This window comes from Diadema setosum, chromosome 11 (genome assembly GCF_964275005.1).
Source record: "Diadema setosum chromosome 11, eeDiaSeto1, whole genome shotgun sequence".
NCBI lineage: Eukaryota > Metazoa > Echinodermata > Echinoidea > Diadematoida > Diadematidae > Diadema > Diadema setosum.
Window position 1 is genome coordinate 20,417,688 of NC_092695.1, and position 16,404 is coordinate 20,434,091.

At 37.7% G+C, this 16,404-nt stretch overlaps 1 protein-coding gene across 1 annotated transcript; it reads right to left on the reverse strand.

Moving 5' to 3' along the window:
- Positions 1-1,179: 1,179 nt before the first annotated feature.
- Positions 1,180-16,116, reverse strand: LOC140234625 (histone PARylation factor 1-like). Its single transcript, XM_072314651.1, has 7 exons — positions 15,867-16,116; positions 11,935-12,046; positions 9,230-9,379; positions 8,432-8,618; positions 7,179-7,277; positions 5,137-5,375; positions 1,180-3,912 (listed from the first exon to the last, which is right to left on the reverse strand). The coding sequence occupies exons 1-7, from the start codon at positions 15,981-15,983 to the stop codon at positions 3,611-3,613; spliced, it is 1,206 nt and encodes a 401-aa protein (XP_072170752.1). The 5' UTR covers positions 15,984-16,116; the 3' UTR covers positions 1,180-3,610.
- Between the last annotated feature and the right edge of the window lie 288 nt (positions 16,117-16,404).

The following is a 16,404-nucleotide window of genomic DNA, read 5'->3' on the forward strand; positions in this document are numbered from 1 at the left end:
ATATATATATATATATGTATGTATGTATGTATATATATATATATATATATATATGTATATATATATATATATGTATATATATATATATATATATATATGTATATATATATATATATATATATATATATATATATATATATATATATATATATATATATATATATATATATATATATATATATAATATGAGAAATAGTTCCCTGGGTCCCGAACGTACGCAGTGCCGCATTGTTGGATGCATATAGTTGAAAGAAATTGGACTGAGGCGGGACGTTGCTCTCGATCTTAGTCTCAATTTTATTTGTCAAGCTTTCGGCCCGTCATAGGGCCTTCGTCAGGACCTACCAACGGAGCGATTATTATATGAATAACCTGATGTGTCATATAATATATAATGCAATTTCACATATTACCAATCTTCTAAATCATTTCCTTTATATACACAAATCAATCATTCAATAAGTTAATACAAATATCCACTCTAACCTCAAATCATCATCAGAATAACATCATATGTCCAAAAATATATAAATAAATTCTTATAATGATTATTATATGGCAGCATTATGATATAAGAATTTATTTATATATTTTTTGGACATATGATGTTATTCTGATGATGATTTGAGGTTAGAGTGTATATTTGTATTGAACTGAATGATTGATTTGTGTATATAAAGGAAATGATTTAGAAGATTGGTAATATGTGAAATTGCATTATATATTATATGACACATCAGGTTATTCATATAATAATCGCTCTGTTGGTAGGTCCTGACGAAGGCCCAATGACGGGCCGAAAGCTTGACAAATAAAAGGGAGACTAAGATCGAGAGCAACGTCCCCGCCTCAGTCCAATTTCTTTCAACTATTTATATATATATATATATATATATATATATATATAATACACAAATACATTTGCATAACTTCATGTTTGTATTAGTCAAATTTTCTGTCATGCAAACATGTATTCCAAAAACCACCGCAGATTTTGCAATTACGTTTTTCACTGTCAGTGTCACACTACTGTATTTAATTGGGAGTGGCTCATCACCTGTTCTGAAATGCCCAATCCCACCCACCCCTCCCAGCTGAAAAGGGGAAAAAAAGTAATACTGTACTTACGAAGGACTACCTGAAATACTACAAAACAGAACAATAAAATACCAAGGGTTTCAAATATACAACAAATTGTTTATTTCAAAGACTACTATAATACAACACACCATGATGACTTCAAAGTGTACACCTCATCATATAAGCAGGCATACATTTTGTGAAGTAATTATTTATTTACACATTCATTTACATTGTATAAAACAATGCCATCCAGGTGGAATGCCAACATTTTAATTTAACAGATACAACCCGAACTATTCACAGTTTTTAGATGTTACTTTTTCACTGCACATGTGATAATGATAAGGTCTTAATTCATCCAGGGTAGCCTCTTCAGTATTGCCACTGCTCTACCAGAGGGCCCTGCTATTATTAATACTCCTGCGTTGCCAGGTACCCATTTATACACCTGGGTCGAGAGGGACATCGTGGGTAAAAACATCTTATCCAAGGAAATAAGCACTGGGTGGGATTCAAAACTCGGGTCCTCCAAATGGGAGTCGGGAGTCTTATCCATTATGCCACAGCGCTCCCACTTTAATATTTTAAACCAAGAATGAGAAGGAATTAGAGAAAAATAGAGAAAGTGAGGCAGCAGATTGCTGTTGGTGACAAATTGTTTCATGATGTTCATAGTAAACTCCTCAAGTGACACAATTACAAGAGATTTGATCATTACATTTTTTGCAGTCTCTGTTCATGTCTCAACTTGTTGGCTGAGAAACTGTTTGCATTCCAAACTGTTTCAAAAGAATAAAAGTTGCTGAAATTTGCGACATAATGCATCCGTCTGGCACTCTACAATGTCACATAAACAACATGATCAAATTCTCCACCACTGAAGATATGTTGACAAACACATCATGGATCATGTATCATTCATGAAAATACAGAAGTATTATGCAAAGACCTGAGAAGGAATACTCCTACTGGCAAAAGATAATGAACAAAACAAACAAAAAACAAACAAACAAAGTAACACACATACACATACACAAACATGGCATTTACTGGCTCTTAACCTTTTTTAAGAGCTTGCTTCACTCTGTGAAAGTCAGTAACTACTTTTTCTTTTTTTAAACAGCATAATAGAAATGCAGCTTTCACCAGTTATTCTGTGTAAGAGCAAACATCCAATGGACATGATTGGTCTTATTGGAGAAAACACAAAACAAGACAAATTACAATCATAGGAATCGTGGAGCAATTTATGACAAATTGATAAAACATCTCTCTTACTGTTGTTTATTGTTCTTTTCAGTTTATTTTCTCAGAATTCACATGATGCTCAAGCAGTGATTGCATGCAGTCCTTATCATTTTTGCAAACGATGGAACAACAATTACTTCTGATGAAATGACAATTTCTCTTGGCTCCTTTTTAGATTGCATATGGTTTCACATAGAAGTTTTGTTTACATACATCATTACACATGTCAGGGCAAATACTAACGTGGGTATTTCATTGGCTTGGAGCTTAGGTGGCGATCTGGCGGTAACACAAGTCTCACTGGTCGAAGAGTGGTGCTAGGTCACAGAGACATCAAAGAAACTAGCCTGGTTTCCCAGGAGTCACAAGAGAATCAAACATGTTCATTCTTTGGGAGATTTTCTTTTTCCAGTCTCCACAATGTCAATAAGATGTCTCCTTAGTTGCAGAGACTTATTATTTTGCCAGGAATGTCTCTAAAGCCCTGTTTTAACAGACCTTGCCCCAACACTATCAGAACAACATTTGAAGAACAAAAATGCTCACCTCAAGTAATAAAACCACAAGATAAAGATGGGTAACATTTTTTTACAGAAAACCTTCTCTGTTTATGTTTCCATAACAACCTACCTGTTCACAAGCCAAGGGCACTTGGTTACATTTGTTTACACATGTGATCGGCAAGCTTTATGTCATTCTGTTTGAACTTTTGTGCTTGGATGTTGACTGTATCACAGGAATCATTCCTTTGATTATTCCTTCTGTCAACTGCTCTTGCAGTAGCATTCCAAATGTTACTGTGAGAGCAGTTTACAAAGGGGTTGTTGGGGTAATGTCGGAGCAATTACCCTAGCTGGCTATGGTAGAATTTAGCAATAAAGTTATTGCAACAATGTCCAATCAACATTTTGCAGGGACCATTTTAAAAGCAGGGTAGAAAAAGATTGCCCAGATTTTGTCTCTTTAACCCCGGTTTGAAAGGCTCTGTTAAAACGGGGCTTAAGACATCTCTGCAACCTTGCAGAGACCCACTGGCGGCCTACTGGAGACGTCATGGAGATGTCTCCACGACTGAGAGGACATCTCTGCGACTTCCGGGCAAATACAATGGCACCTTGTTTGGAGACGTCTCAGACGTCACTATGGAGTCACCTTCTTGGTGAGAGTGCATGCCGTTTCTTGGTCTTCAGAGTAATAGCATATGCAGTGAAGTCTCTTCAAGTTAGATAGGTGGTCCCTAAGTTAGAAAGGTGGTCCTTACAGAGAATCCATCTCTGTACTATAAGGCAGTGCACACTTTGTCCTCCTCTCTTTGCTTCAAATGTGCCTCCAAGATTTCATCAAACTCTCCTCTCCCGAGCAACAGGTAGGCGACGGAGAGAAGCATGCTGACCGTGGGGTGGAAGCTCTTGTGGCCGAACGAGAACAGGTCGATGCCGAGCTCGTAGCCCTGCCCGTAGTCGCACTCGTCATTCGCGAACTGCACGAGGGTGATTATCTCCTGCAGGCTGTCGGAATATCGGGCCTTCTCTTGCTCATTGTCCGTCTCCACAATTTTCTTTAGGATCTTCTTCAAAGTGGCTGTCACAGAAAGGGAAATTAAGAGCTTGTAACTACGCCTATACATATGTAGTACACACTGTTACTGTATTGATGATGATGCTGTTATGATTAATACCTGCATGTGCCATTGCATTTAGCCATCACTTGTAACAGTTTTTGGCTTGGTTTTTTTTTTTCCTTTCTTTCTTTCTTTTTTTAAGTTATTCTTTAAACTTGCCTGCCATAAAAATTTAGAAGAAAAAAAAATGTGTACAGCAGAATCTCATCACTACTTGGGAAATTTCTTTGTTATATTGGGCATATCATACCATGGACAAAGACAAAAATAACATAACAGGAATGGGATCTGCAAAATTAATCGGGTACCTCGCTATATGTGACCTCAATATAACGAGTGCTCCTGTTACATTGTACAAATGCACTACAGGCTATCCTGAACACATACAGTATGGTACAATAGAGATAAACATACTCACATAATCACCATTTATTGAGAGTGTTGGGGCATCTGTGCTGACTGTTTTCATAATTCATCCTTACTATGATTATTACCACCATTATCATTCATGACATTTTTTTTTTTACTTTGGCTACTAGGCAAAACAAGTATAGTCACTGTGGAGGTGACTTTTCAACATATCCTGATATAAAGTATGTTATGACAATCAAAGTCCAGATGAAAACAAGATTATCAGTGCACGTTTTCTTTGGATCATAATATTCAATAACATGTACCATGAAATACAAGGTCAAAAATGCACATTCTGAAACATACTATCCCCAATAACATGGAATACTGATAAAACAGCAAAGAAAAAAAAAAATGATTGGGGTTATCATAATGCCATACATGAATATCCAAAGGATATATGTACTCCTATGTGTATGTGTATATTTCATATATATACAATGTATACATATATATATATATATATATATTTTTTTTTTTTTTTTTTTTTTTTTTGGGGGGGGGGGTCCTCTATTGCTGGAGGAAGGCAGCTTCCTACTTTATTAAATGAGGTTAAAAATGTTAACATTTATGCTCAAGATATATCAAACACAGCAAATCTGGCCTGTGCTAAGGTAAGTTTACTTCTCCATCTTTCAATAGAGCTGTGAGTAATTTCATTAGGTATTTCACATGAGGGTAATGTCTTTGGACTAGAAGCAACCTAACATGCTGATTGAAACTGAGTGGGGGGGGGGGGGGGGGGGGAGGGGGGGGGGGGGGGGGGGGCTCACCATCAGTCTCCGGGAGCTCCCTGTACCCGACACCGGTGCTGTCGAGGGGCACGACGATACCCGCCTTGTGGAACGTCTTGGTCACCACGTTCTTGTCGCGCTCCTTCATGGCCTTTGTGCGTGCTTCCAGGGGGTGGCCGCACTTCTTGGCCCACTCCGTCAGCGACTTCTCAGTCTTCTTCAGGGCCTCTAGCCGTCCCTTGTCCTTAGTCTGTCGGGCAAGTTTGTCGATGTGAGACCTGCCAGGGAGTGCATCCAGGAAATCATTGGAGTAATGATTGAATGAAGAAGATGCGGCATGTTTGAAGAATCCAATAACAAGCAAGGAGAGACCTGGTGAATATGGGTATGTGTGTTGATTTATTTCAGTATGTCTGTTTCTTTGTTCTTGGGGGGGGATGCTTCACTTGGTATGGGGAGAAACTGATGACTTAGATTTTATTCCTTGTTCTCATGAGAGGAAAATATTGGGTGATGTAGACAAAGCAGAAAACAGTATGCAATTATAGCAAAAGATTTGAAATGTTGCTATGGTGACTGGTATGCCTCCGCCATAATGCATGATTCTCCTAATAGGTCTATATCTATAGTACATACATGTGGACAACGTGTGATGACTGTTTCACATACACCATGTAATTGGCAAAATATCAAAATTACATGTTTGTCACAAATGTGTTGAATGTTCACCTTCCTTGACCTAGGTTTAATTTGATAAATGGGAGAGCATGTACTTGGGGATTTGAGGACTTTTACTTGACTTAGACCCCTTTATAAATTTATGCATTGAGTAATTTTCAAGGTATGGAGAAAAAGTGCAATATACACTGTATTGAATAGTAAATTGTTAATCTGGCTTTTCACCCTTGAACTTTGACCCTAAAAATCATAAGAGAATCACTGTCAGGCAGAACTTGCATTTGTACTAAGTTTCAAGATAACTTGAGCTACTTCCGAGATATGGAGGACAAAGTAAAGTTCAGCACTTTCACTTGATCTTCCCAGTGAATCTCTATTGGGAAATACATGTATACACCAAGTAAAAAAAAAAAAAAAAATCCTGCAGGTATTGCATAAATGAGGGAAATAGTAAAATTTTGAAGAGTTGACCTTGACATTTGACCCCTGACCTTCGACCCCATGAACCCCAAATTCCTCAGATAATCACTGCCAGTCAGTACATGCATATATATACTATGTTCCATGAAGATAGTTTGAACCATTTCCAAGATATCAAGAAAGTGAAATTTTAACATTCTCACTGACCTTTGACCTTTGACTTCATGACCCAATACTCGCACCAGAGAATCTTAATTGGGTAGTACATGTATACACTAAGTTTCCAGAAAATATCTTCAGGCATTGCATAGATATTGGGGAAATGGTGAAATTTTGAGCATTTGACCTTGACCTTTTGACCTTTCACCTCGAGCATGTGCTCCCAAAAGTTGATAGGCACAACTTCACCCCCTCATACACATACATGCCAAGTTTCATTAGGATACCTCAAAAGGTTTTTTAGTTACGCTGTCCACAAAATTGATTACGGACTGATGGACGGACGGACGGACGGATGGAAGGACAGAAGGACAGACAACCCGAAAACATAATGCCTCCTGCACCACTTCCTGGCGGAGGCATAAAAACAACTTATTTGTAACAACAATACAGACACTGAAATAAACGGTTATTATGATGGTGATGATGGCCATAATGTTGGTAATCATCATCAATTACAATCATAATCATAATTTTGATTATAATTGTAGAATTATGAGTGATACTGGTAGAATTTTTCATCAACTGTATTGACTTTTTTACATAATGGTAATGTTCTGATAGTGGCAACATTCAATAAGTACACACCAAACAGAAAAAAAAAATGGGGAAAAAATGAAGATTTCGGATTCATTCAATTTTCACCATAACCAATTGCCATCATCAGACAAGGTGGTGTATCTTACAGCTGTAAAATGGTTGGCAGCAAGGGATTAGAATGACAGCAGGATGAATTTGAAGACAAACTTAAAGGGAAAACTCACTTAACAGCTCCAAAGAGATTTTCTCCCTGAGGCGAGATGACACAGCCTTCCTTGGCTGAGTTTGAGGCTACAAAGACAGGAACCTTCTGTGGTTCATCCCTGGAAACAAACACATAAACAAAGAAAGGAAACATGCATGTTTATCAAAAACCTTCTCTTTAAATTGTTTTTATCATACTTTTGACTGCTTTGATTTTATTCTTGACGTAGCTGAAGTATTTTGCTGTATTACAGTATGATCATATAGATTTTAGTCTTTGTCACTATGATTCCGACAAAGCTTACTTTGTCATGTTAGTAATAACATTATGTCTACATGGAAGGGCATACAATAAATTTTTTGGAAATCCATAACCACTGCACTCTTGACGTGCTAGGTCATAAAACTATACAACGTGCTAGATTTTTGGTAGATTTGTTTTCTTTATTTTCACTGAAGGAAAGCTATTATGCTGGGAAAGTACAACCTCAAATCTGTGAGAAAACATACCATCGATACATACATTCTTCAACACCTGCATACTTTCTGAAGTACTTTGAGGGTCTAAAACCTGTTCATATGGGATTGATGTGGCATAACATTACACAGGTTTCATAACGAGTCACAGCTTTATGCACAGGCTGAGTGACACATACTATGATTGAAATACGAAGTCTTGTTTTTGTCCATTTTGTTTATTTTTTTTTTCTACATTCTTGTATTCTGTCTCATCAAATCTGAAATCATTTTGACCAATTGGTGATACATTTTTTATACTCAAGTTCTGCAAAGTTTTCTGCCACTGAAAGAGATCCATCAAATTGCAGAATGAACTCACAGAACAATTATACTAGTATTATACCGTCACCAGGGGTCCATTTCATGAAAGTCTTATAAGAGGCTTTTTGCTCATGAGACACCCCTATGAGAAACTTCATGACATGGATTTTTTTTTTTTCTACACAGCTACATATGAGCAACTTTGGCCATTCTGAGATCTACTGTAAAACAAGGAATGTACACATGCATTTCAATTTCGCGAGAGCCAAGATTGGCAAAATTAAAGTGCACATCAAAGTTCTTGTCTAAACTATACACACTGAATGTTAGAGGCAACTCAAAAAATTTTCATTCGGCAAAAGAGGCCATCCGCTCCAATTTGCGAAAATTTCATGCCGCGAAAATATTATGTTTTACAGTATGTAAAGAAATTCATGTAATGACTTCATGAAACAGACTCCAGGTGGGGAGAGAATAAATTTCAGCTTCTAACCGGTAATAGCCCAAATGATGCTGGGTCTTGGCATCTCCGAGGAGGACTGTTTGGAATTCTGGTGGGTCGTAGAAGTGGCGGTGGTGCAGGAAATAGTTCGGCTTTTGACCCTCCATGGGCTTAAGATTTCCGGCCATAACATCAAAAGGTCCCCCTAGTCTTAATCCAGCAACTGTCTCCAAGGCACCTGGCAAATCATGTGACAGGAAAGACAATTTATATATCATTTTGTTGCAAAATGAACAGACATAAATGCATGTGATATGCACCCCGGTCTTATAAAACATTCAAACTTCCAGTCAGAATTTACATGTCACAAACTATTTTCAGTTCTTGTACTTGTCCACAATAAAATTCCCACAGATGAGCAAAGACAAAGCATACACACACAAAAAAAAAAAACAAAAAAACAAGCAGCACATATCAAAGTTTGAAGTTGTCACACAATATGCAGTTCTTGTAAACTGGAATCTACTTATTGTCTTCTACTGTAGTATCATTCAGGTAAGCATTACATTGTATAACAGATAACCCATTAGTAATTGATCCTACTTCTTGGGAAATAAACAGTCCAATTAGAACATTAAATGTCATGATATCATGGTAATATCATGGTAATCATTAAGATATCATGGTAACAGTATCTGAAGTGGATGCACGGATTAACACGCCAGCAAGACAAGCTTCCAAGTGCTCAGCAAAAGGCAATTACACCGTATCAGAAAAACAAACAGCAAAAAATCACAACTATTCCATTTTGCTGAGATGCAGGGAATCTCGTCAGTAAAATGTACTCACCACATGGATCTGAAGGGTTGACACTCTTGCAGTAATCCCAGAAATCAAAGAAATCCTGGGGCATCTCAACCTTGAACTTTAACCTCAGTTCCTCTTTGATGTCAAGGCCAGGAGGAGTGGACGGACTTGCCTCGCTGTCTATGCTACCACCTGCCCAAGGCAAGAAATGAAATACATTTTGTATTCCAGTGATCATTTACAAAATCATTGGCTTTAATAAAAAATAAATAAATAAAAAAAATTAAAAAAAAACTGATCAACAATATTTTTTTTTTCTAGTAGTAGAAATTATTGTCTGAAGAGAATGGGGAAGGAAAAATTCAAGAGAAAACGAGTGTTAGACACAATTCATAAAGATTTCTTTCATTTGAATATTTGGCAACTGCAATCCTCCCCCCCCCCCCCCCCCCCGAAATAATTCAATATGAAGAACAAAAAAAAAAATACTATTGTGTTAAACAAGTGCCAAATTGTCTCGCCCATTCGCATACAAGGAATTAATATTTTTTATAACTCTCAGAAGTTAATTGACCTGCTTATGACCTTTGACCTTGTGGTGACCTTCAACACCCCAAGGGACATTTACCATCCAAGTTTGGTCACAAACGGACAAAGGGATCAAAAGTAATGAGCCATAAGGCCAAACAAAAAAAAATTGTTGCATTGGCGTAACCCGCCCGACCCTAAAAATTCCGCCGACCCCATGTTTTTTTATTTTTTATTTTTGCTATCGATATCAAATATCTTGTTGATTGCGATCGCGATCGCACAAACCCGGAAGTGGAAACGGCTCTGGGGATATCGGATGTACGAGGGAGAGATCTAGCGCCTCGATCAGTACGTCATCTGTTTCCAACACGGACACGTACTCTGACAAGATTTATTCAGTGTATACGTAGCATTCAGACTGCGATGTATTGTGCACAGTTTTGCCATAGGTTTCTTGTGTGGAGAACTTACACGAATCTGTATATGTGGGACTGTAATAGAGATCGCCGTGTGCGATGAAAAGATCGTACATATGGGTCAATTTGCATCTATCTTATCTAAGTCAAAATAGTAAAATATGAAGTGAAAACATTCAGGATAGGGATTTCAACATCTTTAAATTCTGTGAAGGGGTATAATTCCAGTAATATCGGCCTCATAAATGATTTGTAGAATAGATGAACACAGCACATTCGGTGCAGCAGTTGTAACTGTTTACTGAGCTCAGCACGAGTTTTACACGTAAAATGCAGGTAGCAAAAAAAAAAAAAAAAAAAAAAAAAACGCCCGACCGACCCTATTTGAAAATCTCATGTTACGCCAATGCAACAATTTTTTTTTTTTTTGGCCTAATCGAAACGCGCCATAAAAATGTAACATTGGGCCCTAAAAATTGGTTGACCCCTTTCTGTGACCTTTGACCTTGTGATGACCTTTAACTCCCCAAGGGACATCTACCGTCCAAGTTTGGTCACAAACGGACATAGGGATCAAAAGTTATGAGCCACAATCAAAACGCCCCTAAAATCATAACATTGGGCCCTAAAAGTTTGTTGACCCCTGTCTGTGACCTTTGACCTTGTGATGACCTTCACCTCCCCTAGGGACATCTTCCATTCAAGTTTGGTCACAAACGGACAAAGGGATCAAAAGTTATGAGCCATAAACGAAATGTGCCCTAAAAACTCAACATTGGGCCCTAAAAGTTCATTGACCCCTGTCTGTGACCTTTGACCTTGTGGTTACCTTCAATTTCCCAAGAGACATCTACCATCACCCAAGTTTGATTGCCATTGTAGCAACATGTGCTGAGTTACATGTGATAAGAGAGTCTTGCAAGTAAACTTTAATGTATGACCTCAAATGACCTTTGACCTTATCATGTGACCTCTTACGGCACCATAACATGAAGGTACCCGCAGTGCATCCATCACCCAAGTTTGCCATTGTAGCAATATGTGTCGAGTTACGTGTGATAAGAGAGTCTTGCAAGTAAACTTTAACGTATGACCTCAAATGACCTTTGACCTTATCCTGTGACCTCCAACGGCACCATAACATGAAGGTACCCCCAGTGCATCTATGACCCAAGTTAGGTTGTAATCCAAGTAACTTATGTGAAGTTATTTGTCAAAAGAGAGTCTTGCAGGTAAACTTAACATAGAAAAGAGAGTCTTGCACATACTCTATAATATATGACCTCAAATGACCTTTGACATCAGCACATGACCTCCGACAACACCATAACATGAAGATACCTGTAGTGCTTCTATCACCCAAGTGTGGCTGCCATTGCTGTAACAGTTGCCAAGTTATGCATCATAAGAGAGTCTTGCAGGTAAACTTTAACATTTGTGACAGACGACGGACGACGGACGGACGACGGACGAACGACGGACGAACGACGGACGGACGCCATTTGGATCCCTTAGTCTCGCCTTCACCTCCGGTGGGCGAGACAAAAAGGAAATATGTTGTGAAGACTTGTGTAAAGAGCAACAAAAGGGTTTCCCGACATCAGTACTGCTACCTCTACACTAGCATGCATACACGTGGTTACTATATCTTCTGTCACTTCCTTAATATCTTTAATTAGGTTTGCTTTGATGAAATCTGTACCATTCAGTCTGACTTTACTCCATCTACTTAATTGAGGCAACACTGTGTAGAATTAATTAACTGTTGGACTTTCAAATGATTGTATTTTTCCTTCAAACCTGTTTTGCCTGTGTCCGTGGGCTCAGCCCCGTCATTTGTGGTCGGAGTGTCTCCTTTTTCTTGTAAAGTTTCATCTACTTTCTGCCGCTTTGACGACTGCCCTTCTTCCACCTATGAACAATAATCACAATGCAAAATAGAAATAGACAGTCAGAGACAGAGTTCAGACAGACAGGAAAATGCTTAAATGAATTAGCATGCCCAGGTTATATTCCCAGGTTTGGGCGACTTTAGTGTAGCAACTGTATTCTGCACAAAGTCTTCTCACTCCTTATTTTATTGTTTGTCAACTAATTTCAAAATCAATCTTTCACTTGTATAAGATGCTGCAATTTTATGATATTTATCTTTCACAGTTGGGTATCTTTATGTACTTATGTAACAAAGAGTTACTTCCAGAATCCCATTTAGATTATTTTTTCACTGAAAAAGCACTATCCATAATTACGGAACAAGAATTATTTTTTTTTACATTTTTTAAAAATTCAGTTGTATATCATACATGGTATTCTATCCATAGAGAAATTAAAGCATCAAAATTTATAAATAATTTCAAAATTAGATATAAACAATTTTTATTAGATTACACACATAGCTAATTCAAGACATATTTTGTTGTTGCTGTTTTCTGTTATTGTCTATACCCCTGTAGTTTTGTTTTGTAATGATTGCATTGTTTTGACTTGTTCCGTTTTGTCAACTTATCTGACATTTTTTTTTAATCTGTCAAAGGTATGTATGTTACAGGAAATGGGTCAGCTACTCACAAGGGCTTTTTCCTTTCTTGCTGCTTCCCCGCCCCACCAACTGGAATTGTCTTTGTATGTATGATAATGTAGTCATACCGCCACATTATTAGGTGATCCGAGTATCCTCTCGGATCACCTTCTGTATCTGTACGGATTCTTTGTTTTTCTTCTTCTTCTTTATTTCTCCTCAAAAGTTGTGCAGAGGTTAGCTCAGAAAGTGCAATGCCTATCAATTTCAAAATTATACCATGTATGCATCATGTCCCAAAGACGACAAATCTAATGTATCACTGTGATCAGTCGACCGTGACGTCACTATGACGTCATTATATGAAAACACATTCTCAATCATATCTCATTAATGGAAAAGAATTTTTCAATGAAATTTACGTCACATATATTTCAAGTTATGCGAATTCTGCTCATGTTCTCAAAATTCATATTTTCTCTTAAAACGTGCGCGTACGCGCGCATTAAAATATTTGTATGCTCCAATCGAGCTCAAATTTTTTTTGCACACGTTTCAGACCATTTGGAGCATTTTTTGAAAAATTGAAAAATCGGACGGACGCGTACGCGCGCGCACATATGCGCACACACAGCTCATATGCAATTGAAATTTCCCGTTTTTTCACACGGATCGGATGTCTGAAATGTCAAGGAATATTTATACCAAGTTTCAAGTCAATCCGACTCAATATGACGTCATACGGGCCCGTCAAAGTTGAAATTCCGCGCGCGCGTCAATGGCGATATGCAGTGCAACTATGCCAAAAAACTGCCAATTTTAAATCCGATTTTACTCGTCAGGATGGACGGTGACCCCCCATTTTCTTTACATATTTTGAAAGCTGATGAGTTGTACATGTCATTTCATGGGGTGGTAATGCTGACAAAATGATTAAAAGATAGCAAATTTCTTAATAAAGTAAAAAAAGTGAATTTTCAAAATGACGTCATCAAATTTCAAGTTTATTCGAGCATATCTCACTAGTCCTTTGTCAATTTTCACCCAGATTTCAGTATGTTGTAGCTTATTTAATGTTCTTACAAACATAAAATAACAAAAATTTGATTGGATAACGGTATCACCTCGTAAAAATGGATTGAAAGTAATCTTGTCAAATTTGACCAGTTTACGTGTTATCTCTATGGGAGTGCAGTTTTTCTGGAAATGAAAATTGACATGACTATCTTTATCGAGCACTAGCTCATTTACCCTTCGATAAATTTCTCCCAGATTTTAATATGTTGTAGCTGAGACTTTACGCTACCGTAAGTGTGCCCTTCATTTTTTCATACGCTGTCGGGATCACGTCAAAATTTTTGGTTGAAATTCAGGCTTATCTTCGATGTGTTGAGATATTTCTTTCTTTCTGCAACTTTCTTTGCAATAACTCAAGAAAAACGGCCTCTATCACTTCCATATTTTGGACATGTTAAGTTCATGTCACGTAAATCATTTCATAAAATAACAACTACTTGATCAGACATCATCTTGGGTATGTAAATTAGGGTCAAAGGTCATAAGTGTTTCATCCTGTATCTTAGTGAATACATGTTCTATCTTTCCCATATTTTGCACACGCAAAGACCGTATTACAAGGATCATTTCACAAAATAACTACTTTTTACTCAGATGCCATCTTGTCTGTGCAAATTGAGGTCAAAGGTCATATGTACTTCTTTTTGTATCTTCGTTATGACGTGTTATCTCTATGGGAGGGAATTTTTTTAAATGTGAAAATTGACATGATTGTCTTTATCGAGCACTAGCTCACTTGACCTTCGGTGAATTTCTCCCAGATTTTAATATGTTGTAGCTGAGACTTTACGCTACCGATAATGTGCCCTTCGTTTTTTCATACGTTGTCGGCATCACGATAAAAAACTTGGTTGAAATTAACGCTTATCTTCTATGTATTGAGGTATTTCTTTCTTTCTGCAACTTTCTTTGCAATAACTCAAGAAAAACACGCCCTATCACCCCCATATTTTGCACATGTTTAGTTCATGTCACGTACATTATTTGATGAAATAACAACTACTAGATCGGACATCATCTTGGATATGTAAATTAGGGTCAAAGGTCATAAATGTTTCATCTTGTATCTTGGTGAATACCTGCCTTATCTTTCCCATATTTTACACACGTATAGACGATGTCGCGAGAATCATTTCACAAAATAACCACTATTTCATCAGATGCAATCTTGGGAGTGCAAAGGTGGGTCAAAGGTCATATGTACTTGTTGCTGTTTCTTCGTTATAGTGTATGCAGAATTTGGTACCAAACATGGCAAATATGACTCCCTTTGCTAAATGAGAATGCAAACATCACACGGCCAATGTCTCTAAACACAGATGGAACTTGTATGGTCATGCCTATTGCAATAAGGACTCGAATCATTGATTAAAAAAAATCGGATCACCTTAATTTGTCATTTCTAATTGTATGTTGTATGTCCTATGAATTTTTCTCTATTTGTATTTCATTTTGTATTTTCTTGTTTTAATGTATGCTCTATATATCTTTAATGCTTGGTGCAAAATAAACTAAACTATTAATTTAGCATGTTTCACAATATTTTCCATTCCGCTCGTGCATTTCAGCTCACTCGGCGCACTACCATGACTACTGTACTGTACTAATAGTACCGCACTGTCGAATATTGTTAATGTTTTTAACCGGTCCCATATACTCACATCCATGTTAGTCCTTTCTATCATAGTGGTGGATTATTTGATAATCTACTGTATCTCAGGATTACGTCTATTCACCACTTGCTTGTCTCAATACATTCACTCCAACAAGGCATTGACAGTGTGAGTAGCTTCCAAATCACTTTTTGTTTCATTGTCTCACGTACTGAACCGAATCTTCGTATGCGCACTATCGTCAGATAACACTCACAGATCTAACAATAATAACATGTTTATAGGCCTCAGTAAATTTACAATTTGTAGGAGCCTACGAAGAAATGAAAACGCAAAGCCGCAAAGTTACCCTTGCCCTGCTGCATTTGGTTTTCTCCTTAGTTCCCATTTAATGATTATGTCGGTCCTTTGTTGAAGAAGTTTACGATATGATAACATATATTTTATCGTGATACACGTTTTACTGTCAAATTTCAGCCCAGGGGCCGGGATTTCAGCAAATAAAGTCAATATTCTGGACTCACTTGATCATCATCGGACGTTTCTCTCTTTCCGGGATCTGGATGTTGGTACTTCTGCAAATGATCCTCCCTGGTACGATAACACTTAGTTCCGTATTTGCAGTCTGGTTTATCTGACATTGTAACGTACAACAGTGTGTCCACGGGACTAATGTTTTGACAAAGAAAAATGAATTTCCGTCAATTTGCTTGCCAGACAGAACTCTCGTGCTTTTGTCAATCGTACACAGTCTAGACTAGTGCAGTGCAGCGTAAGATCTTTGAGTGCAGTCACTGTGCATGACCGGTGTCTGTGCTGTGGCTCTCCGTGGGCCGTCCGACCAAGGAGGTATGACCGCGGTACCACACCACACTGTTCATTAGCGCGCGCTTTAATTTTCGCCTCAGCGCGCGCTGCCCAAACATTTTCATCTCGATAATGTACGTGCACGGCACTCAACTTCTTGTACTCCGTTCATGAATAGATGAAAGAAGCAGTCACCCGTGTGGTGGACGCAGTAGAACTTGTTCACAAAACAACAACAATAACAACAACAACAAC